At 35.3% G+C, this 26,067-nt stretch overlaps 1 protein-coding gene across 1 annotated transcript; it reads left to right on the top strand.

The window, feature by feature from the left end:
• Positions 1-25,858, top strand: PCGF5 (polycomb group ring finger 5). Its single transcript, XM_054382422.1, has 9 exons — positions 1-130; positions 10,671-10,767; positions 14,396-14,451; positions 14,574-14,633; positions 18,408-18,556; positions 19,886-19,984; positions 21,631-21,720; positions 23,582-23,641; positions 25,811-25,858. The coding sequence occupies exons 1-9, from the start codon at positions 19-21 to the stop codon at positions 25,856-25,858; spliced, it is 771 nt and encodes a 256-aa protein (XP_054238397.1). The 5' UTR covers positions 1-18.
• Positions 25,859-26,067: the final 209 nt, after the last annotated feature.

The following is a 26,067-nucleotide window of genomic DNA, read 5'->3' as shown; positions in this document are numbered from 1 at the left end:
GCATTTCCTACCCCACGAATGGCTACTCAGAGGAAGCACTTGGTGAAAGATTTCAATCCTCATATCACCTGCTATATCTGTAAAGGCTATCTCATCAAGCCAACTACAGTAACTGAGTGCCTCCATACCTGTAAGTAGTACTTCGCAAAATGTTCCCTCCTTCACAAGTGATATTTCCTTCAAGTGTTGTTATATGTTTAATATGATCTCTATGCCAATTTTTGTTAACTTCTGAAGCACTGGAGATTTCTGTCCAGCCACCTGGATGATCTTGACGACTTGTCTGCTCTGCTGATCACCTTGCAGTGTGAAGATACACCTTTTCTTCCCCTTAGACTAGTGGTGGTTGTGCTGGCTCTGGCACCAAGCATATATTGCTGTGTCCTGGCAGATCACATGTAAGATCATTAGGTTGGCTGTGGTATTTTTATAATACAGCTATGCTTTTGAAAGTTAAGCCAGTGTACCTGTTGGCAGCATGCACAACAGATGCACCAGTTTGGTCAGTACTGGCCCACATCTCTGTAATGTGTACCATGCCATGATGCATAGGAGTTCTTGAAAGTCAGCAAAAACATTTATTTAAGAACTAAACCTCTTTGAATGAAACTGTCTCCAAAAAAAAAAAAAAATTGAGGTTTTATGCTCCTAATACTTCTAAAACACTAGTGTGTATGAATTACATTGGATGTGTGAATGGTAGTATCAAACTTGGGTCATCTTACTTTCACAAGCTAAATTACTTAGATGCTTGATTTCTTTACATTTGTTGCTGAATAGAGGAGTTTGCTTGGACCTTCTTGAGAATTTGGGATCTTTCCAAATAAAATCTGAATTATTCTAAAAGAAGAGTAAGAGAACCTATATGTTTTCTAGTAGATTTCCCATTTTAAAACTCTTAATAAGTATAAGTTAAAAGTCTTGTCTGAGCATTTCTTGTCATTTCTGTGCACTGTTCTTGTAGCTGTTAAATGGTTTCACTGTTAATTTTTACATTGTAGTGTTCCTTCTCTAGTATTTCAGGTGAATAGGGAATTAAAACATAATTCTAACACGTTCATAGTAGAAAGATATTGTTTACCATTATTACAATGTGATTTTTAGTTTAGTTTTGGAGAAAAAAGTAATGTTGAACTGACTCCTTGCAAGTCTAATGTCAGGTAAAGATTATGATGTGTTTTGGGATATTAGTCTTCTCATTTGTATTACTTGGTAAAGGAATTTAAGTTCAGGAGGAACAAAGTTAAGCAAAATGTCCTTATAAGAATTTGGAATTAAACTGGAGGGAGAAAAAGATATATTAGCCATTATTAAGTTATCTTTCCCTTTAAAACAAATGGAAGGTTTCCAGTATTAGCTACGTTTTTTAATGGTTGAAGTTTTGTGAACAGTAGTTACTTTCAAAAGGTTGTGGTGAGGGGAGCAAAGTTGCATCAGAAATCAGCTCAGAAAAAGAATATTGTTTTTGTTATGGTATCTTTCTGTTTAGATAATTTATTTATTTACTTTTGCTCTCGTTACAAAACAATAATGGCAGAAGGAGCACTGTCTTTCTCTGCGGCATCTGTTTCTTTTGTTCACTTGTAAATTCTTTTGTTCACTTGTAAATTGTGAGCTCTTCTAGTGACTATTACTGCCTAGTCACTGTAGTCCTATAGTCACACAGGTCTCCTCTCAAAAAAGCTGCCATGTGTTTGGGTCATGAACTAAAACTGCAGGGAAGAAGGTGGTATTTCTTTAAAGCAAAGTTTAGTTGCCAGAATATAAAGCTTACAGCGATGAGTTAAAACCTTCAATTGGTGATATGGAAGTCTTATGTCTCTAAAGGAAAAGATGATCTGTGGCACAATTCGGGAAGATGCTGTAAGAAATGATTTTGCATTTTGGCTATTAGAAAATATTTAAACTTTTTAATGGTTTGGGTTGGGTTTTTTTTGGTGTGTGTGGGGTTTGTTTTGGTTTGGTTTTGTTTTGGTTTTGTTAGGTTTTTAAGTATAGGTGTTGTTCTTCAGTCCTATTCCAATAGTTACCAATGATTTTAACTATCCTTTCATATTTGTCCTGTAGTACTAGTTGCCATGATTAAAAACAGTCTTGCAGAAATGATCAAAATCTGCAGATATTAATGTCTTAAGAAACAGCATAAATTCGTTAGATACCGAGAGTACCATGTATTACTCTGGAGAAAGTAAGAAACATGTATTGACAAAGATGTTCTCCTGTGATCATATGTTGTGGAAAAAAAAGTAGTAAAGTTCTGCTCTGAGACCTTTTTAATGGTCTCTTACACAGCTGTCCTGAGTGCTGAAGAACTTCTGGTTGAAGCAAGCTTAGATGTGAGCTCAAAGGTGTATCCCATCATCTGTCTCCTGAGTAGTACAGTATGCACTTACAAAAGTTGGAAAATAAACTTTCCTTGGGAACATTCTTTAGAGTCATAAAAATTAATAGGCTGTTTACACAATCATAGAAATGTTGGTTAGAAGGGACCTCTGGAGTTGTCCTGACCATCTTCAGATCAGTTAGTTGCCAACCAGGCCAGCCATGGCTCTTCATATTTGAGTTATGAATTTCCAAGCATGAAAGTCTCCATAGCCTCTCTAATTAGCCATTTCCAGTGCTATACTACTTACTTAATGAAGAAATTTTCATGAATGTCCTACCAAAACAACAACCTGTGACCATTGCTCCTTGTGATACTATTTACCACTACTGAGAAGAGCTAGGCTCTGCACCTCTGTAACTGCTATTCAAAGGGTATAGAATGTTTTTATATCGCCTACTAGCTTCAACCATGATTCTCTTTTGGTAAATTTGTATTGCCTATTCCTCATTGCAGTTTGTCCCGCATGCAGCTGGAAATCTAGTTCAAAGGATAGGATTTGATCTAGTATTTTTTCAGGGAGCTAGGGGAGACTCTGTAGCTACAGTTAGTTACCTGGCTTATCCTTCCTTTCTTAAACATGAGCATAACACACTGCTCTTTTCCAGTCATCAGGAACCTCCCAATAGTCACCATGATGGTGGTGATAAGCGTTCAGCTGGCCTGTGAATTTGAATACATCTGTACATTTCTCAGTGGACCATAACCTGTTGCTTCCTGGCTGCTGGTTGTCCATCTCCTTCCCAAGTCATGCTGATGTGCGTGGAGATCTGGGATCAGGCTTTGCCTGTGAAGACCAAGGCAAAAGAGGAATTGTGGGCTTCAGACCTTTCTACAGGATCTATTTATAAGGTGTTTCCCTCATTCATTTACAGACCCACATTTCGTCTGAATTTCCTTCAGCCTACTAGCCTATTTGCAGAATTCTCAGCAGTTTTAGCTATGGCTGGGCTTTGGTCTTCCTAATTTTGTTTCCCATTCTTGTTTCCACTTCTAATATGCTCTATTTTTTGATATTAATTAGGAAGCTCGTGCACCAAGCAGGTTTTGTGTACTAAGCAATTCTTCTGACAAAATTCCCTTTACAATGGGCTGGTTAGCTCTTGAGGGCTAAATACGTTTTCTGGGAAAAACAAAAAACCAAAATGAAACAAAACAAGCCAGCTCTCCTAAGTACCTTACTTTCTAATGATAGCCTCCTTGGGACTAGCAATTGCTTAAATAAGCTAAAATCCCATCTGCTAAAATTTAGAATTCCTAACTCTGCCATTTAATTTTGTATCCTTCCTCAAGATCTGGAACTTGGTCATCCGGTGGTCACTGCAGGGCAGGTTGCCATCTGTGGCTGTGTTCATCACCAGATTTTCCCTGTTTATGGACAGCAGATCAAGTGGTTGTTACTCCTAGTTGGCCTCTGTAGTATTTGCCTTAAGAAATTGTCAAGCAGTGCAGTCTAGGAATTTTCAGAAATGTCCTTGCATGCAGAAAAAATAACCAGAGATGTAATTTTTCAGTATCAAACCAATAATCTTGCAAACAGTGTTTTTCAGATTTTGCTGAAAACTTATGCCATCACCAGAAGATACCAAAAGAACTTTACTGCAGCAAAATTTCTCACCTTCAGACATATGAGCTGAGCTGCTTTTGTACTCCTGATGCAGTCCTTCAGTCAATGGCATGTAGCAGGTCTTAAAGGCTAGTAGATCTGACTTCTGAAATAGGAGATTTCAACCCAAAAAGTCTTTCTTGATTGTCAAGTACTGAAATTCTCTCTCCCTTTTAACTGAAGTGAATCCAGTCTGATTGTGCCTGGTAATTGTAGTTTACAGTGGAGCAGTCTCACATGTGCAGTTTCTGAGAAGGGTGGTTAGGTATACTAAAGTTTTTTGTCTTGTTTTATGCACCATCCCTAAAAGTAAGTGGTTTTACAGCAGTTTTAAGATAGCTAATTAAATACTTCATTAAACACACTAAATGACTTGTTACATCTGTGTGCTATCCCTGAGATGGGCTTGATGTTCCCATAGCTGTGCATATCCTATGCCTCCTCTTTGCTCACTGGATCAAAGAATGATTGACTTTGAGAGGAGATCCTTGGAAAAAACCAAAATGATGAGTTCTAACAAAGAATTTGTCCTGCAAGTAATTAATTAAACTTTCTATTGTAGAATATTTATTTAAAAAATGCAGTATGGAGTTTTATTTAGGTACCTTGTTAGCATTTAAAAAAAATGTAGGAAGAGTCTCCTCATTGCACAGTGTGTGTATGGATATGCATAAAACATGTACTTCTGCTGTTGGCATAAGGTGCCATTCAGCACAGTCCTGACACTTGTATTTGTATACTTCAGATGATTACAAAGATCTGAAAGCATGTGAACCAGGTATCTTTGTACTGGCATTGTGTAGTATGTTATGGTTGCCAGCCAATTAGCATATGTCACACAAGTACTTTTATTTGCTGTAGTAAATCATCTTATGTGAGTTGAACTTTTATTGTGTCTCATCTAAAGTGTCATAATGCAACCATGAAACTTAGGTCCTTGTTTCAATGGTCTGTGTAGCACATGCTTCAAAATCTTGCAAACTGTGTACATTTTGGTTAAGCTGTTTTTTGGTTTGGGTTTGTTTTTTCCCATTTGCTGCCACACCATGACCTACAGTAAAGCAAGCTGACCTATGTTGTTTTGTTAATTTATACCACTGGTAGCATTGACAGTTTTTGGGGTTTTGTTTTGGTGGGTTTTTACCCTGAAGTGGTGAATTAAATAGATCTGTAATATAATTGTTTTTAAAGATTCCCCTTTTACCTATCCTTTTTACCCAGTACTTAAGACTTAATCCCTAATCCCATTCTCTGAAATTCAGTGATAGCCTTTAAAAAATGTTCAGTGTTTTATGTGGAGAATAACAAAAAATTATTATATCTGTCATATCTGAAAATGCTGGTTGATGATCCTACTCCTACTAGGAATATCATGTATCAGTTCATTATTCTTGAGTGCTAGAATTTATGTGTGTTTTTTTACTTTTACATTGCTATAAATAAATCACATTTTGTTCTGATAGGCAAATCCCCATAGCACCATAGCTTTACAGGAGAAAAAGCAAAAGCTGTTTTAGATTCCTACAGTACTGCTTTACAGTTTCAAGGGGTTTTTAATGGTATGAGATGAGCTTGTGATTTGAACTGGCTGCACAAAGACTTGATCCCAGATCTATATGTTCGTTGGAGTAGGGAATATAGGGCATATAGGACTGGCTTAATACTCTTGGTTCCTGATGGTTTGTCTGTATACTTCTCAAAGACCTCTTTCACCCTGGAGATTAAGCTCTTCATTAATTATTAGTCCCTTTCTTGGACCATTCATGGCTTCCAAGGGTGCCATCTGTCCAAAAAATGTTTCAATAGAGTGCATAAATATATTCAGACTGAGGAGTTTATATTATAAATATCTCTTCAAGTTATGTTAATGAGTATTTGGGAGGTTTTGGGGAGTTAGCCATCTGACTTTGAATAAATTTTGGGTCCTTCACTACAAGAAGGATATTGAATTGCTGGAACATTTCCAGAGAAGGGCCACAAAGCTGGTGAAAGGTCTGGAGAACAAGTCTTAAAAAGAGCAGCTGAGGGAACTGGGATTGTTTGGTCTGGAGAAGAGGAGGCTGAGAGGAGGCCTTATTGTTCTATTCAACTACCTAAAAGGAGGTTGTAGTAAGGTGATGTTGGTCTCCTCTTCCTAGCAGCAAGTGATAGGATGAGGGGAAACGGCCTCAAGTTGCACCAGGGGAGGTTTAGATTGGATATTAGGAAAAATTTCTTAACTGTAAGAATGGTCAGGTATTGGAGCAGGCTGCTCAGGGAGATGGTGGAGTCACCATCCCTGGAAGTATTCAAAAAATGTACAGGGATGGCACTTTGGGACATGTTTTAGTGGGTGGTGTTATGTTGATCGTTGAACTTGATAATCTTAAAGGTGTTTTCCAACCAAAACAATTCTATGATTCTAAGTGTGTTAGTTATCTATCCTGTGGAACAGATTTCTCTAAACAGTAGTAATCTCAAATTTCTTCTACGTGTAAGTGAAAGCTATAGCTCAGATAGGTTCTATTTGTCTTTAGTTTGGAAAGCAAACAAAAATCCTAGCAATGCCAAGTTTAAAATACCTTTACAAGACAAATCAACGAATCTTTTTAAAGCAGTCAGATCAGTGTAATCTCATCACAGGCTTCAAGAACTCCTCTTGAGTGCAGATCCCGAGAACAAGAGGAAATTCAGTTCTCTTCAAAGAATTTCAGTCATGTCTTTTTAAAACGCAAGGAAGTGCTTTCTGGAGGGGGATAGTACTAATTGTTTGCAGGGGAAAAAAAGAAACCACTCTGGTATTGATATGAAGCCACTGGCAGTCTTTTTTGAAGAACTGTGTTAATCTTAGAGTCTTCATTGATAAAACTTTCCCAAATAAGGGAAGGTTAGGCTTATCAGTTCCAAAATTAATATTTATCAATACCCAGTACACATTTTTTTTTTTATTCTTTATCAATCATTTAAAGTTGATGTCACTTTAGAAAGATTGACTCCATTGAGATGCTGCTGTTTCTACTGTTTCAAGAGGCTTACAACAAAAACATCAAAGACCATCCTATTCCTTTATTATAGCAGTTAGGAGAAGAGCAACTCCATCTGACAGTTCTCCACTGAAAAAGAATTCCCTAAGCTCAGATTCTGTCAAGTCAGGTTAGAAAAGGTCTAGAGTAAACCAAACCCTTACAACACTTACCTCAGTGACTTTCAGGTGAATTTCCACATGGATATTATTCACAACTGTTGGGCTTTTCCATGTCATCATTTTGTCAAATTGAGGTTCTCCAACAAATGGAGTTTCTGAGACAGCAGATGATTCCTAACTTCACAACTCTGGTTGGTATTGTCATCATCACACTTTCTTTGGGTAGAAATAGTGTGTCATCTCCACTTTCAGCACAATATAGATACCAAGATTATGAGGTACCAGGTACTGCAGTTGGAAAGCTCAATTGACAGTAGCATGTTTCACGGATTCCTTTGGAATCTTGGGCAGAATATGTTTATTTTCATTTTCATTGAAGTCATCCAAGAAGTGCTTGCTCTACAACTCTCATTTTAGACTTTTACTATAGATCACATCATATTTAATAGGTTAGTCCTATTTAGTCCTTCCTTTGGTTTACTTCATGCAGACCTAGTATCTCTACATTTGATTGCTTTTATGCTCTCTGAGACAATGATACAGAAAAACCATGCTCAAAAATTGTCCTTTTAAAATTTATTTATTTTTAAAAAATAAATAGAAGACATTTCCTTCGTTAATAAATGGGGAAGATAAGATTTTCTAAGATGTTAACCATTTCCATTTATGGCAGTTTTTCCTTTTCTAGGCTACTCTTTCTAAAAATCTCTGGCTTACTTAAATAAAGTTAAATGCAGTTTAGCTACTATGTCTCCAAATGATCTTCTGTTTGAAATATTTTTAATTTTTTACAGTTATTCCAATACATATTGCTGTCAGTTAAAGAGCCTTCTACCTCATGGGTTTGTGTTACATTGTTTCCTGTTTTGATTTTCCTGTGATGTTTGGAATAGGACCACCTTATGATTGGCTCGTTTTTCACTTCTCAGGAGGAGCAAGATAAATGAATGATGCAATATAAGGGTGGCCTATTTCAAATAGCAAATCTCACTTCATTGGGGCCTTCTCATGGACATTGTATCAAAATTTCAAATTGGTTTTTATTTGCTGTTAGTTTTTTTTCAATTCAAATGTCATGGCATGCTTGTGATTTAGCCAGCACAATTTGGTACAATATTCAGGACTATTGGTAGTATCAAAAAAAAGTAAAGATACAGTAATTAGAGTTTGAAGATAACCGGGAGTATGTTTGGACAATATTACATGCTGCTGTTTGGCCAGCTAATCAGATTCTACCTGTGCATTTGCATGACATTGGTGGGTGCTTGCAAGTAATTCAGGTCTGGACACCTGGGAGGTTTCTGTCCCTTAGTACATCTTTTTATAGAGCATTATGTCTTATAGCAACACCTGTTCAAAAAAGTTGGGAAAGTGATGCTGCTGCTTCTTTTGTGGAAGCCCTGTTGTTACTATACAACAACCCTTCACCTCCAGGCTGGTGTGCCTGAAATGAGAGTACACTCTGTTACCTTTGAAGGTGCTGATAGTTGTGCTTAGAATAAGGATATTTGTTTAAAGGGAGCACTGCAGAGCAGGTTCGTTACACGTTTGGTGAGCAGTCATGTTCTTTCCTTTTTATTCTTAAAGCTTAAAAAATTAAACCATTTTAAGCTGAAGTGGAAAACATGTGAAATAAATTGTGATATCTAAAGCAAACAACACAGTTTAAAATGTCTGTAATAGATGTAGGGGAAGAAATTAAAAAATCCCACACCTATTTAATCTTGGCATAGCTAGTTGAATTCAGGAAGCTCTAGCTCTCATCCATCAAGTGTTTTAATAAAAGAGAACAGAGATTTATATTCTTGGAAAGGTGCTTTTAAAATATATTTTACTGTCTGTACCTCTTCCCTGTTACATGATTGTGTATGTGTGGCTGGGTTTTGATTAGTGAAGAAACTGAACTATGCTTTCAGTTGCTCCCTGTGCTTCTTTGTATTTCAGCTGGGTGACAGAAGGAAACATAGTTGAGATAGTTGCAGGAGCTGGAATGGCTGAAGAACTACTGATCAGCTAAAGAATTCCACCTTCTGTTGATTGTCCCTGGGTTGAACACAAACAGACACTAAATCTTAAGGAAAAACCTTTGAGCTCAGATCTTTCCAGTTTCAAGGATAACTTCGGTTATTTCCAGTCATAGAGGAGATTCTGAGTCTTATTAAAGACTCACAGGTTTCCTGACCTCATTTTACCAGATCAATAGAAACCCACCCTGCATCTGGCACTGCTGTAGCTATTTAGCTTGAGGAGAGTGTCAAGAGACAGCCAGAGCTCTGAAGTCTGTCCATCAGACTTAAAGGGGAAAGTTCATTGTAATTTCAACCAAAGTTATAAAGTTAATGTCCTTAAGTTAGTGTTTTAAATCAACTGGGTAAAACATGGTGCTTTAAATGGGTGTACATTATCAGCATCAGTTGATTTGTAGTAACTCTTTTATGCGTGGTAAGGCAAAGATAAATGTAGGCTTTTCTTTTTGGCATTTGTTAATGTTTGACATTTGTTAAAGGAATTTCAAGATTCCTTAAAGATTTTCATATAATTTGGATTTACCCAGCTTGTTTTAGAGGTACTCAGTTGTTTAGGTAATTGATGAAAGAAATTAGTGTTTCAGCAGAAAGCATATTGCAATTGCAACAGTCCATTATTTTTTCAGTCCATTTAGTGATGGATTTGCAGTTCTCCTTTCAGTTTAGGTGAAGTAATAATAAACAGAGGATAGAGTTTATCTCCATCCAGAATGTTGTAACAGGGTAATAATAGCAAAGATATTTATTCTCATCAGCATGGCTTCCATTTTCTTATTAATAGCAGTGAGATCTACAGTCTGCAATTAATCACTGGGAAGTAACAGTAGTGTAGCACCTCGTTTAGTTTAATTTCAGTTTATTGGATTTTAAATTTACGCTGTTGTTTTTGTGCTTGTTTACACCTGCCATGGTCGTGATCCCAATTTTTCATTTTAAGATTCAAGTATTCAATGTTTTCTCTTATGTTCTGTCATTGCTTTTGAAGGCACTATGTCAAAAAGGAAATGTAGTCTCTTTGAACCTGTGTACAGTTTCTGGGAACTTTGCTCTTGCAGTAAGTATTTTGGACAGTATTTTCAGTTGCCAGCAACACTGTTAGAAATAAATTAATATGTATAAATCATTTTCAGATCATCTAAAGTGATGATTGACTCTGCTGGGCTAGAGCTTTCCAGTATGCACATTCTCAGAACCTACTCTTTACATGTGCTACATGGTATGAATTTTGCATTTTATGTTGCTGGGAGAATTCTAAGTAGTAGGAATGTTGCATACTTTAAAGCAATGCTTGGCTAACCTGTGCTGCTGAACTCAGTGTCTTTGCAGAACAGAACTAGCTATGGCTTTGAGGAATAGTAAGTGGATAAGATCCATTATAATTATTTGCTTTAAAAAAATACTCTTTTATCTTTGATGCATGAAGTAGTTAGCTGGTTCATTAGGTCATGTTCAGGCAATATTATTTAGATACTAGTCTAAGTTGGGTTTTTGTTTTTTGTTTCTGTTTTTGTTTTTTTCCTTGTCTCTCAGTTTGTAAGACTTGTATTGTTCAACACTTTGAAGACAGCAATGACTGTCCCAGGTGTGGCAACCAAGTGCATGAGACCAATCCACTAGAAATGTTAAGGTAAGGTGACGGATGCACAACATTTGCTGAAATGGAAGAACAAAAAATAATTTTATCCTGAAAGCGAACTAACTTTATGGCTTATTTGTGTAATACCTATGTTGACTGTTCTAGGCCATAGATTCTTTCAGTTTCTCATCTCCCAATAAATTGTAAATTTAGTTTCTTCAGATATAACAAAAGGAGGAAAAATAAGGGAAAGATGCAGAAAGACTGGGTGTAGTGTACTAATTAAAATAAATAATTTATTAAATAAATGAGCCAGATACATGTTATTGTTTACATGAAATTAAATTCTAGAGTTCCTTTTCTCAAAGCCTCTTTTTTTCAGATGATTTAGGGCAATCCAAACTGCATGCAACTTTTCTTTTCTTCTTAGAGGAATGTAGACAATGAATCATGCAAATAACTGAATGTTTTCCAGAGTGTAGATCTACCAATGTGAAATGAAATCTGCGGTCAGATTCATGAAAAGACACTCATGAAAGAAAGTTTTGACTCTAAAAATACCCTTTCTTGTGAGTTTGCATTTTTTTTATATCACAATAAGACATCCTTTTTTTTAAAACAAATATTTTTCTTGAAATTCTGGATTCTCTTGTAGTGATATTATATTGAAACACAGGTGCTAGCCGTCCGACAAGCATAGTACAGAGAAAGCAAGAAATGTCATCATAGGTGGAAGAAGCTCATGTTTTCCTAAAGTGATGGAGCCACAATCTGCCCTCACGCCTAAGACTCCATCTACCCCTGATACTAGTAGTTTATAATACTGTTGTAAACTTAGGAAGAAATATTTTCACATCAATGTTAAAATAAATATTTACATCTGAAATTTACTAGGCTTGGTGCTGTTTCCTAAGATCATTCTGTTTCCTACGATTTGTCATACTGTGCTGTGACTTTTGATTGATATGTGCATGTACATGTAGCAATCCCCATGCTTCAGTTTTATACCAAGATAGGGGAGAGCAACTTGAAATGGACTTAACAGCTTGTCTTAATAACCTGAATTTTTGGAAGAATAGAGCTAAAAGGGTTTATGTAGATATTTACTGCAAGTATTTTTCTGATTTCCTGTCGATGTCTGAGGCCCTCTTAGCCATAACAGGCAATGCTATACACAATGCATAAGGCTACTATTAAGATGAAAACAAAAGCATTTTAAAAATACTTTTTACTCTGACAGGACCATTCCATAGGAGCTGAAAAATGCATTTTTTTGAAACCTCTATTATATGTTTAGTAATTTAATATTGTGTTTTAGGCAGGAAACGGTAGAAGGGTGAAAAAAGTTGAGACCACATACCAGAAATGTGTGAAGAGCTATTGTCCTCAAACTCATTTTAGAGATGTTGGATTTATTTGCCAACAAACTTCATATAGCTAGCAGTTTCCTTCTTCTATTTTATGAAACAGTTTTAAACCTTTGCTAAACTGCTACATCAGAAGAGCACGTGAGCAGTATAATGGAGTAAATTTTTGGATGTTGCCTGCATAACTCAATGCCTGTCTTATACTCTGATTGTAGAGACCAGCTATATCATTGCTCATCTGACAAATGACATCAAACGCTTTAGATAGAATTTTTAATTGAGGTATTTAATATATACTTCATAAACTACTTTATAAGCTCAGTTCCTAATAACTTCCCAGCTATGCAAGTTTTTTAGATGTATCATTTAGTTGGTAGCCCCTAGGGTCTGTTGAAACTATAAGCCTGAGTCTGAAATTCAACACTGAGTGTTAAGTTGTAGAAGTCATTTTCTTGATTTAGCAGAATTCTGCATCATCAGTATTCAATAGTGGGAATTTTCAAGAATAAATATAGAAAAACCAGCATGTATTGTACCATCCTAAGTAATGGTCAGTGGGATTTTGAATTAAGATAGTGATACTTTCTTTTGAACTCATTATTTCTTTTCTGTTAATGAATAAGTTATGAAGATTGGAGCTTTCTTACAACATGAAATGAATTCCATTTCCAAGATAGATTCTCAAGTTCCCAGTGCTCAGTGGTGGGAACTTCATAGCAAGGAGTACCATCTAGTTGCATTAGATATTTATAAGAGAGGCTAGAAGAAATAACATACCATTTGGAAAGGTAGACCTATGTTGTCATCTATCAGAAGCAAAGTACTCGCACTTGGTATCCTTCTTATCTATGAGAAAGTACTCTCTATGCTGCTTTGGCTCAGGGGAAGTCTCTTTCACTTGCTGAAGATTTAATTGGGTTTTTTTTCTCCTCATAAGAAGAGGCAATTAAAAAATGGGTTGTAGTTGTACCTTAAACATGAATTTCCTTAGAGTATGACTGTCTACACGAACTTATGGATAACACAGGAAATGACTCTCAGAACAAGATGACTGGGTAATAGATCTAATTATAAACTTTCTATTACAAATTCTGTAAAGAAGAGAACTTGAAATGCTCTTGTATTGATTATAAGAAGATAATCATTATATATTAAAATGGCTTTTAGACATTATTCAACAATAAATCATTCAGTCTTCCTACTTTGCCACTGCTAGTGAATACAAGATAGAGAACAGTCATGTTTTATAAGAGGTCTATAGTGTGTTATTAGTAGCATGTACACATACTTGTGTGTATATGCAAATACATGTACATAGCTAGATACGTATCACTATTTAGATGCAAATTTAAAGCAATTAAAAATACAACGAAGACAATGGCTTCTGACTGAATCACAAGTTACTTAATTTCTCTGGCCCTATTACTTACTACTTTATGTGATGAGTTTTTGTTCAGGTTGTGGGCAGTGCGAGTTACTGTTCACAAAAGATGTAGAGGGCAGAGAAGAGAGGAAAAAGAGAGGTAGCTGAAAGGGATATGAAACAGTGAGAGGAAGTGGAACTAGAGAGTGGAGGATAGATAGGAGAGTAGGTAATATTCAGAGAAATGGGAAAAAATATTTTTACTTCAGGAACAAAGCCCTCTGGAAAGGACTGTAATAGCCATTTCTGGTTTTAATGTCTGAATGTCAGAGGACATGCCTGTGCTGCATACTGTCATCTGGTAGACAAACTCATGGCTGATTTAAATAGTTTAAATGAATTATGTTGGGTGCTGAGAATTGTCTAGCCAGAGCAGCATGGATGCTCTGTGGTCTTCCTTATCCTGCCAAGACTGGTTTGTCTGTGTTGTAATGGGTAGAGAATAGTCTGTTCAGTTTTTTTTAACCATATTACTAAAGCACTCGAACGCTTATTATGATAATGGAATTTATAACTTTTATGCTTGCTACTCATGACATAGACCTTAAAAATGGATAGCACTTCTGAAGTTCATTCCTTTTAGTACTACAGTTGTTTGTATGTAACACAAACTAAAACAATGAACGTTTCAGAATATTGCTGGTTTTTCTGCTTTGCTTCCCTTTTGTCTTTATACAGTAAAAAATTCCTTGATTATTTATAAAAGAAATTCATTCAAGAGGTGGCTGAGATAAGCTTTAATGCATGTTGTCTCTCAAGCTAAAATAGTTTCTTTACCAGAAATGTGGAATTCATTTTGTTATTTAAAAGTATTTGTTAAAGAAAGGCTAAAAAAAATATAAAATGCTAGTTTCTACTTAACATGAAATATATTTTTTCCATTTGAAAGGCTGGATAACACCTTAGAGGAAATTATATTTAAGCTGGTGCCTGGACTTCGAGAACGTAAGTTTCTTATTTGGTTTTGGGTACCTGTTTGAGTGGATGGAGGGAATGTGGCTCTTTCTAACGCTACAGCTGTGGTATTGATTTGAAAATTCACATTACTTTTTTTTGATGTTAACTAGAGGAACTGCAGCGAGAGATTGAATTTTGGAAGAAAAACAAACCTCAAGAAAATGGACAAGGTGATGATTTTTTTTCCTCTCTCATTAGGCCCTGTTTCTTCAAAGACTTAGGCATATACATTGTTTTTACTGAGTTTAATGATACTACAGAAACTTGTAACACATCTGGAGACCTTCGCATACTGCTGCTGTTAACCAGTTGTTTTACAGACACTGTTTTACCATTGTTTATATCTTCACTTCCCTAAGCTCTCATTTGTAACGCTCATGCTATTTTCTACCTGAATTCTTAGTTTTCTTAACACAGCAAGATGCAGAACTATGAGAGCTTTTATAGATTATTATCTGTTACTGAATTTGACCAGTTGTTAAACAGGAGGTTGTCAAGAATTAGGCAGACAAGTAGTAAAACAGTTTTCCAGGCATGCTAAACAATTGGTTTATATAGATTCCAAAATGTTGTTTGGTTTGGTTTTTTTTTTTTCTTTCTCTCACTTTTTTTTTTTTTTTGGTAGGTTTTTTGGGGGTTTGTGGTGGTGGGTTTTCTTTTGTTTTTAATTTTTATAGTTGACCTATGGACTTTGAGAGCTCAGTATAGAGGTGTTAAGCAAGGACTACATCCAGCTGTTTTTATGCCCTTTTAGTCTGACATCAAGGTTTTGCATCCATAACTTGGTTGATTTGGGCAGTCCTAAGAAGTTTTTAAGGTTCTGCTAAGCTAAAGAAATAGGATCACTGTCAAGGAATCCTCTTGCAATACTCTCCTGAACTCAATTGTTAATAATATATCCATTTCAACTTCAAACTATTTAATTTTCTTTCTCACTAGTTTGGTTGATTTGTATTTGGCATCCATTATAAAGGACAGGATTCTTTTCTCTCTTATATAATTAAATGAAGAACTGCTAGGAGAGCTTAAATGAAATTATATTCGTTTACTGCAACATGTTGTATAGTGTTGTAGTAAAAACCTATTTAAAACCTATTCACTTTTAAAAGTACCTAGGAAATAATTGTAATGAAATACAGACATTTGCTAGCTATTTAGAAAATAATTTTCTGCTACATACAGAGATAGAAAAGAGTAACATATAATTTGCAAAACGTAGAATGTGACTTACTTTTAACCAATTTATTCTTCTGGTTCTTACCTTCATCCTGAATTCACTAGCAGATCTAATGGAGATCAGTTACTAAGTGTAAAGAGTGCCTGCATTGTTTTGTGAATCAGAGGAAGACTCTAACTCTCAAAATAAACTTTTAAGTAGCTACAGATGTATCCAACTCTGCCAGTGACGGTATCCTTGCACTATGAAAATTTGGCTGTTCGAAAGTCGTGACAGTTTGTTGAGACAAATTGTGAGCATTTAAACTATTTTTTTGCCGTAAACAAGCATTTATAATCTCACCTGAGAATAAATTATTTGGTGAGAATAATTTTTGCAAGAAGGGTTGCTGATACCATGCCTTGCTGTCACACAGAGTAGTTTAAAAGCATGTCAGTTACATCCTGTACCACAGGGCACAGAGTTCCCACCTTAGCATCTAAGATTCTGTAAAAAAATCACAGAACTTGCAATTTTCATATATCAGAAAGAAAAAAAAAAAAAAGGAAAGAAAAAACCAAACAAAGCATATCTCTGGCATTGGTGACTCCACTAGGGGAGTGGCTACTAGACATAATTGGTGATGCTGTGGTACAGAGAAAAAAAAAAATCTTTGTTGGTCCTTTCTGAACTCGATAAGGAAGACGGCAAACAGCTTCACATCAATTCACTCTCTGGTGATAATTTTTATATCAAATATCTGAGAAAAGCACATAATTCACAAGGTTTAGAAAAAAAAGTTGAGGAAATAAAATGAGACACCAGTTTATGCCTTAATGAAAAAGGGCTGGAGGTGGATGTGGTGTTGGTTTGTTTTTCCTGTCTTCTGGTCTTGGCTTGCTGATTTTTACTTGGTGAACGCAGAGTCCATTTTGACAAGATTAAAATTCCTTTGTTTTGTTTGTCCTTTTTTCTCTTTTTTTTTTTTTTAACTTCTATCATACTGAACTTAAGATGCCTCTGATGAACCATCACATTGATTTCTGGAGGCTGCCTGTACAAACATCATTAATTCTAATATCTATAAGGATTTATTAGTAGATATTCTAGTGCTATTTACATAGAGGAGTGTTTGAATTTCTGTGAGAATACCTTGAAAAATGCTACCTTTTTGTGAGTGTGTGCCTGTTTCTGGAATGACAAATTTGCTAATTTCCCTAATTCTGTAGTTGGTTTGCCTTTCAAGACTTATCAAACTGCATAACTAAGTCTAAGAATCTGTGAATCATAGGCAGGTTCCTTAGACAAATGCATGTGACAGGTAGATTGCAGCTGCTTGATTAAAACAGTTTGCTTCCTGGACTTTCACCCTCAGAAAAAATAAAATATCTGTAATTTGACACTTTAAGTTGTGTTCATAGCAAGATGATAGAGCCAAAGTGTTTGTATGATGCACATTCAACTAAATGTATCAACATCTAATAGGGACTTGTGGACAAATCTTTTATAATTATAAAATGCTTCAAAGTTGTAAGAAAAAAGTAGTTCATGTAGCTTAAATTTCATCTTGGCTATGTAAATAAAATGAAATTAATTACTGTGTCTAGAAACTTAGGCATAATTTGATATTTGTTAAAGTTTTCATTCTGTTTTCTTGTCTTAACTCTTCTAAATTACTTCAAAAGTTTGTGGTGAGTATAGAAAAAGAGCAGAATTTGATCTGAAAATTTTTCAGGAAACGCAAAATATCTTACTGAAGTTACTTGTGGTAATATTTTATTTCAACATAAAGCAGCTTTTGTTTTAAATCAAAAGAAGTGAATTGAGAATCCAGTGGAAAAAGAAGTATGTAATAGGCTTATTGTATAGTGTATTCCAAATCTGTAAAAAATTACTCCATTTTATGGTGCATTTTATGGTTATTTACATACATTGCAGCCTTATCTAGATCTACGTGCTAGTCTTAGTATTCTTGCATTCAACTGTGCTAAACCTTTGAAAACTACAGGAGATGGTTAGATTTTTAAACCAGGAATCAATAGAAACATAACAGCATCAGTGAAGAGAGATAAATGGGATATGTGATTGTATGGGATATATGTGCTCTGCCAAAAAATAAAGGAGCCGTTCTTCTTTGCTTACGTTTTTCTTTTTTAAAGGTGAATAAGCATATGGCTGTTTACTTGTAAAGTCCCATTTGTAAAAAATGGAGTTTTTTACAATGGCATTACTTTAGATCAGTTCAAAAGTAGATGAAAGTTAAGTTTTATCTTCCATTAGTTTATTTCATAACATTTCAGGAACTTGTCTCTACTAGGCTATTGCAGCAGTTAATATGAAATGATTACCCATGTGTCTTTGATACACAAGTGTTGAGATTAGTGGTTCCACTGTTTATTTAAAAGCAGTGTTTTATTGACAGTGAACTACCACATCACAGAGTAGGTTTACATGGTTTAGTGATCTTGATGCATGTGCAGTTGAGAAGTTTTGATTGCTGGTTACAAACAGAACTGGATGGTCATAACTATAAGTAATCCATCAGTCTAATTATTTTCTGTCACACAGAAATCTGTTGTTTGTACATTATATTAAAATTTCAATAGTAAAAATTTGTTTTCAGAGTTTCATAAATTGATCAACTTAAGAATGCACTGAATTAAATTGGTGTAAAGTTAATTTGAAGAAAAAATCTGCCCTTGAAAATTATTACTTTAAACATGTATTTGTTGCTACTGTGACTTTTAATTATTTTACACTTAAATAATATCATCCTCATGTTTTATAGATGAAAGCCCAAAAGCTGATAAACCCAAAGGAGATGAGGAGTATGATGAAAATGAAGAGGATAAAGATTATCACAGGAGTGACCCACAGATTGCTATCTGCCTCGACTGTTTACGCAACAATGGGCAGTCAGGAGATAATGTAGTCAGAGTGAGTAGTAAAGATAATCTGTGCTGGTTTTCTTGTTGGCAGAATAGCATCTTACAGGAACCAAATCATTTTGTGACAGTTACCAATAAATTTTAATGTGATGAGCTGTCTCCACTTCCACACTTACTTGCTCCTTTTGTTTGAGGCATTTCTATGCATCTTGGAATTTTGTTTAAAACAAAAAAACAAACTACATTTTCATACAGAAATCCAGGTTTTTTTACAGCTTTGTAGTCTACAGCCTTGATGGTATCTAACTGTATTACATATCAGTTTACCACAAAGGTACTTCAGAAGCTAGCTGTAGGTGAGATGCCTCACACTTTCAGGATTGCTGTTTCACCATACCAGCATGAAGCTGTTTTTCAGATACGCTGTGCACCTGATGACTGGAGTCCAGGTCTTTAGAGTTGTTAACCTGATTCTGACATTGACGTGTCGTTTGTGGCCTTGGCCAGGTCACTTTCATCTCTAAAAGTGTAGAGTAATACCTGCTAACTGCTGTATTAAGAATTAGAGATACTTGGTTTCTATTCCTGAAGGGAAGATTACCTAATGGTAATCTAATCCTTCGGCGTTTACCAAAAGGTATTTAGAAATCCTCTTAGATTTTAATAGTGTTTTATTAAATTACAAAGACAAGAATTAGAAAAAAAAATGTGTAATAGAACACTGCTTATACATTCTATGTGCTGTGATACAAGTGCAGTTTCAGAAGTTTTTCTACTGTAAGAAAGTTTTGATTCATCAAGGAAAAAAACCCTGTGCTAAGATTAAGAAATCTGTGTCTCCCTCACCATGTTGTAGTCTCAGATTTCCAGCTTTCCTGTTGAATCAATACTACTAAGTTCTGGGTCACAGAGTCTGTAGTAGTAGATGTGTCTCAGGTTTATAGCTTCCCTGTATTTTACCTTAATTATTTGAGAATGTTTTACTTCCTTTTTCTCTCAAGGACTGAAGAAATTCTAAGAAATGTAACTCTATTTGGCCCTCAACGTTACTAACACAGACACTTAGGTTAAGTTCTTCTGGGGCTTTTTATGGTTTTGTTGGGGTTTTGTTTCTTTTTTTTCTTTTCTCCCTGCTATGTCTTTTCCAAATTTCTTTAAAAGCAAAGATGGGTCAAATAAGTTTGCTTGTCATCTTGTCAATTTTGAAAAAAAGGGGAACAAAAATAAACTTAGAGTGCTACAATGATTTAGAAGAGAGCGCAGTAAAATGGGTTACTGGTTGAAAAAAATACCAGTTACAGCTCTTCTTGCACTAAAGCTGGCTTGCATGCTTCAGAATTTCTGACATGTTTTTTCTGTTTTGTTGCTGGTGCTTTAGGGTTTAATGAAGAAATTTATCCGCTGCTCTACTCGAGTGACTGTGGGAACTATAAAGAAGTTTCTCAGTTTAAAATTAAAACTTCCAAGTTCTTATGAGGTACATTTGAAAGAACGATGCCTGTATTTTTATTTCTCTGCAAAATATTTTTTTTAATGAAATGTAATCATATTTGGACTTGAGGAATAATTTTTTTAGCCCAGTCACAAAGTATTTGTTCAGTATTTGAAGTCATAGTTTATGCAATCATTTTGTCACCATGACTAAAGGTGCTATTTGAGGAACTCATACCATTGTAGTAACTTCAGTTGCTCACCTGTGAAGGAGCAGATACATTAGGTTTTGATATTTTTATGTAAAAATGAATGTTTTCTCTTTCCGTGTGGCTAATAAAAGGTCAGTTAATGGAGTTTTGGGCTAGCAGCTACTGGTGAAAAGGAGAGCTCAACTAGACATACACTAAATTACTCTGCAGTTTCATTTTCTTTAGATGTAAGAAACTATCCAGTAATGATGAAGAAATGAGGAGCAATACCGTTTGAATTTTTGAAAATGCTGATACTGTTTTTGCACCTTCTCTGGAATTAGATGAGATTTGATGTAGAGAGGGTCTTTACTGCATGAATGATTTGTTCTTTTCCAAGGCTAAATTTATTCTTTTCCAAATCTCTGGAGGGATTTCTTAACGCTGAGTTATGATGCGGGGTGGCACAGGGAAGTGTGAGACTCCTGCCTCTCTTTCCCTTTTCCCAGGGACACAAGAATTTTGACCTCAGCACAGACTATTTCCTTAGCCAATTCTCTTACATGGGTCAGTGACTCCACAAACTGCAGGCTGGCTTTAGCACAAATGACACCATCCCAGCTTTAGTCTAAGGTTGGGTATAGGTTAACTTAGGCACAGGGCTGAGTTGATATAAGCAGGTTATTGCAGAGGTAACTGCAGGCATTTGTCATGGTATCATGACATGCTGACCAGCATTTTGATTTCATTATATTATGTTAATTATAATTTAATATGTTCTTGGCACCTTAATGGCTTGCGTTACATAGTATCTGCTTACTTCAAATTTTTGACATTTTTTCCTCTGAAAACCAGAAAAGCATTACGGCTATAGTATTGTAGTACTTGTCAAACATTTTCAGTGGAGGGTAGAAGATAGTGTAATGCAGTTTAAATAAGTCATTTGTCATTTTCTTTTACCTTCAGTTAATGAAGTTAATGAAGTGTTTTTATAGTCAGAAGTACATTTTCCTTGTAATTTACAGTTTAATTTTTAAACAAATTTTCTTAAGTTACTTTATAATTTCTTTTAAAAAAAAAAAGACAATGCTTCTGTTTTGTATCTTTGGGTTTGAAAGAGCATTGACATAGCAAGGAGGCCTCCAAACAACAGGCTTTCTCTTCAAACAATTACTGTGTAGTGTTGATAAATACAGGGGGTGTTTATCTCTCTATATGTAGTGATTTCCTGCCTAGTTTAGTGAGCTTTCTTCTGTCTACACCTTAACTGAAAGCACAAAAGTGAAAAAAATAAAGCAGAATTCTAGTGCCCAGAATAGCATATTGTCAGCATACTGTATTCATCCAGGCTTCATATATGTCCAATGAAGTTACTGTCTAATGACAGGAGTCATAATCCTAGGAGTCTAGGATTAACGCCTAGAGATTCACTTCAGAGTTCATATAGACATTAGAATTTTGCATCCCTTTGTCTTAACTGTTTGTTCTGTTATATTTTAAGCTGGATGTACTATGCAATGGAGAAATCATGGGGAAGGACCATACGATGGAATTCATCTATATGACAAGATGGAGACTAAGAGGCGAAAATGTAAATGCTGTTACATTATTAATAAGTGATATTTTGCTGTATTTTTTTATAGGGAGCATACATGCTTTCACAACTTGGACCAAGATATATCCTGTGTCTTTTCAAAAACCTCTGATTTAAAAGTGCATTTTGCCTATTTTCTGGATTTCTTACGCTCCTATGAGTAAAACTTTGCAGCATGTATGTTGTGTGGATTCTGATACTTAAAAACAGCAGGTATACAAAGTTTACATGCAAATTCTGCTCTGAGTTTTAATTCCAGTATCTGAAAAGCCAAGTACTTGTTCTTTTCTCTGCAAATTCACTTTTAATGACACCATGAGTTACAGTGGTTGGGGTATTTGCATCCAGCAGTTTTTTATTAAGAATCTATTCTATTCAGACAGCTGAAAGTGATGCTGAAATCTAATTGTTTGGGTTAATATTACAGCCATTGTTTTTCTAGATACGATGTATAACACTAACATCTATATTAACAGCTAAATGCGTTTTCCTCACTGCATATGGATATGGAGTTACAATATCAAATTATTAAAAGGCATTTCTTTCAGGTCTGACAGTTTGATTTAGTAACCCTTATATTTTCTTGAGTATTTAATTTTTTTTGTTAGAAGTCATATCCCCTATTTCTTCTCTTACACATTTGTTTGTGTGTGGCTGTTGATTTTTCTTCACTTTTCATTCCTTTGGAGTTTAATCAGATTTGCAGTCTCTGACTACTTGTGGAGGTATATACTGATTGGTAGAATATTCCAAACTTTCTGTACTCTCTTTTTAAGCTTCTTAGTATTCAAAATAAAAAGCACTGAAGCATGGATAGAGAAGACAGATGATTAAGCACACTGCGGAGTTAATTCATAACTTTCTTAAAATTTTATCTTAATCTGAAGGGGGAGAGAGAAGGATAGGTTATGATTAAAAATTAGGGATTTGAATGTATATAGGCAAATGCTCATAAATGTGATGGTTGCTTGAACTTAAATATTTCACCAATAAGGGAGCTTTATGAAGTGTTATTTCCTAAACTACCTTGAAATCAGTGTTTGTTTGGCTTGCCATCTTATATATTTGTTAGCATTGGCTGTGTATTAGGAAGGGTTGGGGCAACAACTTCTGTGATAATAGAACACTTTCATGAAATTTAATCCCTCCATCCTTACCTGGAAAAAGACTTTTGCCAGTTGTATTGGTTTGGAAGCAACAGTAACTATCATCTTGACAAAACAAAATGAAACAGGCAAAAAAAACCAAACAAAACCCCAAACAAACAGAAAACCAAACCAACATTATTTGTACTGGTTAGATTTTTTTAAAAATCTCAGAACTATATTTTTTAACATCAAGTGATGAATATAAGAACAACTCCTGACTGAATTTGTTGGTTGTGCTTACATACAGATAGCATAAGCAGGTATGTGTTCATCTTTTTCTTTATGTAGTTTTAAATCACTCTCCTGAAGTGAGAGACGAGAAGCGCTAAAACCTGTAAAAATTGCATTGTGCTGGTAATAAATCCAGTAACATCTGGGCTTCTATGATTTTGTCTTCCTTAACTCTGTGTAGTCTTGTAATATAAAAGCAAGCTGTAGTAGTAACTAATTAGCAATCTCTTCTTTGGGATGAAGATCAAGTAAATCCTGTGTCTCCATGAGCTTTTACTGGCAAACCTTTGGACCTTACAAGAGGTGGAGTAGTAAAGGGGAAATACCTGTTTATTCATAGAGGAGTCTTTCCTGGTTTAAAGAAGTACATTAATTTTAAACCTTACATTTGAGAATTGAAAATTAAACCATCAAATGGTGGATGTGTATGTCCAGCTGTGGATGCCTCTTATCTGATCAGAACATCATCTCCTTCGCAGTTTCGGTGTCAGAACTGCTCATCTTCGCAAGTCTGCCCACAGGATGGCACTTTTTATCAGGTAAGAGGCACTCACAACTGTACATACTACAGTTACTAAGGTCCTGTCAGCACTTCAATCATAGTCCAAGTTTTGGAGTTTTCATAATTCCTTGCTACGAAGTGCTAAAACTGTGAGTAAGGCCTGAACATTTTCATTCCTTCAGAAAAAAAGCTTTAACAAATGAATAAATAGAATCCATTCAAAAGGTTTGGGGGTTTCTTTTACTTCACATTAGGCCATTTATTTATTTGTAAGAGAAATATTCTGTGGGTTGATAGCTGCATTGGTCCGGAAGGATTAGCTACCTGATCCTATCTCATCCTTCTAATGGGTAGCATTGGGCAGTCACTGGCAAGGGATCAGAACTGGAGTGTGTGAATCAAAAGAGTCTACGTTAGTTTCATCTGTTTAAGGCAATTCATATGCTTTTTTTAATGGAGTAAAGAAAATGTTAGATTTTTCTAGTGCTGTACTCCCTTCCAAATCTTTTAAGATTACAAATGGAATAATGCCTTATCTCTAGAATTTAACAAACCAAAACCTTTGATTCCTGAATGTCATTGATTAATCTGGTTCATACACATATGAAACAATGTTTCAGTTTCCTCATTGATTTGAATTAATTTCTAAAAGTTACGTTGGAAGTTTGAAATAATATTTTTGCTTGAGCAAAAATTAGTGAAGAATCACAGAATGGATGGGAGGGTTGGAAGGGACCTTTGAAGATCATCTATTCCAGCCCCCTTGCTAGCGCAGGATCACCAGAGTAAATCATAATGATAGAAGGTCACTTCCCACTATGGATAGGAGTTATCTACTGCAGCCATGGCTGCTTCAGTAATTAGAATTATTTCGGTGTAGTGTATTTCTTTTGTACAATTGCTTTGTAATTTTGATTTGCAAAACCAGTGAGCTTCTCTGGTTTGCATGGCAATTGCAGTGAAGTGACTGCTCTCTGTCTCTGCCTGTGTGCACTTCCAAGTTGAGTATTTCTAGAGATAAATTATGTAAGCAAAGTGAAAAAACCTGTGAAATACCATTAAAATGGTGTAGTGGTCATATCCTATGCAAAAAAACCCCAAAAGAGTAATTTATTATAACACATATATGTTAATTGCATGTGCAGACTGCACATGGTGCTCCCTGTCTTCTCTCCTAAATGCTCCTCCTGCTGTAGAATACTTGTGGGTTTATGTTGTGATTTCTCTGCTCTCCAGTTTGTAAATCCTCAGCACATGTGTGCATTTAGTTCGGTGATCATTTCACTGCCATGGCATGAAAGGTTTGTTGACCTGTATAGGTCTCTGCACTGATATCTTTGCTTTTTGTCACTGAAGCTCATCTGTATTGCATTGGAAGGATGTAGTGAAATATTCCTGAGTGTAATGATAGCTTCTTTGAAAAGTCTTTGTTTTCAGATTTGCAAATTAACTATGTTCCTCTGCCTTGTGGCAGAGAGGTAATTTAGCCCATATTGCTGCTGATACAATAAGGTTTTCCTGAGTTGTGGCTACAGAAAGTGTCAGAGGAGAACATCAGACCTAAATGAAAAGCTGACAGACTGAAAAAACAAGATAACTAGAAAAAAGCACTTCCAGCAGTTAAATTGCAGGGGGATTTTTTGTTGGTTTGGTTATTTTGGGTTGTGGGGTTTTTTTATTCATTTGTTTGGGTTTTTTTACCTTTTCATTCTTTTTAATACCAGAGTAGTTCTGGCTGCTACTATAGCAATGGAACCTCCATATATATATATATAAATCAAACAAAGAACATCATCTGTAAATAGACTTTGCTTTAGAAAGTATAAAATTTCAAAATTGTTTTTTCTCAAACACAGCAACAGCAGTAAGAGGAGTTGTTTCAGCACTCAGAAGTATATACATCTCCTAGAACATAAATCATGAAATATATAAAAGTAGATATATTGGGATTTTATATTAATGATAAATAATTACAAGTAACTGACTTAGGGATTAAATACAGATCTGAAGTACAGGTATGGATTTAACTGTTGAAACTTATAGAATTATTTCTTGTAAATAAAACTGATTGTCATGTGTCTTAGGGATAAACTCTAGTTATTCTTAAGGAAATCTTTAATTGCATTTTCCTTGTATTTGTTATGAAAGATGTCTCCATATTTTCTTGTCTGTTTTTGTTGTTGTTTTTTTCTTGCTTTTGTTTCAGTCTTACCCTATGGTACTTCAGTATCGACCTAGAATTGACTTCGGTTAGACCAAAGGGCCAGATCCCACTGAGATGAATCCTGCACTATTTGTTTACCCATCGACAGATTGCACAATGAATGGATGTGCCTGGATTAGGGGGACACAACCAGATTTTCAGCATGCACATAAGGACATTGTCTTTCTGAAAACTGTCAGTTACATCTCTGTTGTTTCTATTAGAGCAAGCCAAGTGCCATTCTGCTACTGAAATGTGCA

This window comes from Indicator indicator, chromosome 7 (assembly GCF_027791375.1).
Source record: "Indicator indicator isolate 239-I01 chromosome 7, UM_Iind_1.1, whole genome shotgun sequence".
NCBI classification, from domain to species: Eukaryota; Metazoa; Chordata; class Aves; order Piciformes; family Indicatoridae; genus Indicator; species Indicator indicator.
The sequence above is the reverse complement of the archived record's forward strand: the minus strand, read 5'-3'. Positions and strand labels throughout refer to the sequence as shown.

Coding starts and splice junctions, on each gene's coding strand:
- PCGF5 (XM_054382422.1), top strand. CDS start 19: ATGGCTACTCAGAGGAAGCACTTGGTGAAAGATTTCAATCCTCATATC. Junction 10,768..14,395: donor AATCCACTAGAAATGTTAAG/GTAAGGTGACGG, acceptor TCCATTTGAAAG/GCTGGATAACACCTTAGAGG. Junction 18,557..19,885: donor CAGGAGATAATGTAGTCAGA/GTGAGTAGTAAA, acceptor CTGGTGCTTTAG/GGTTTAATGAAGAAATTTAT.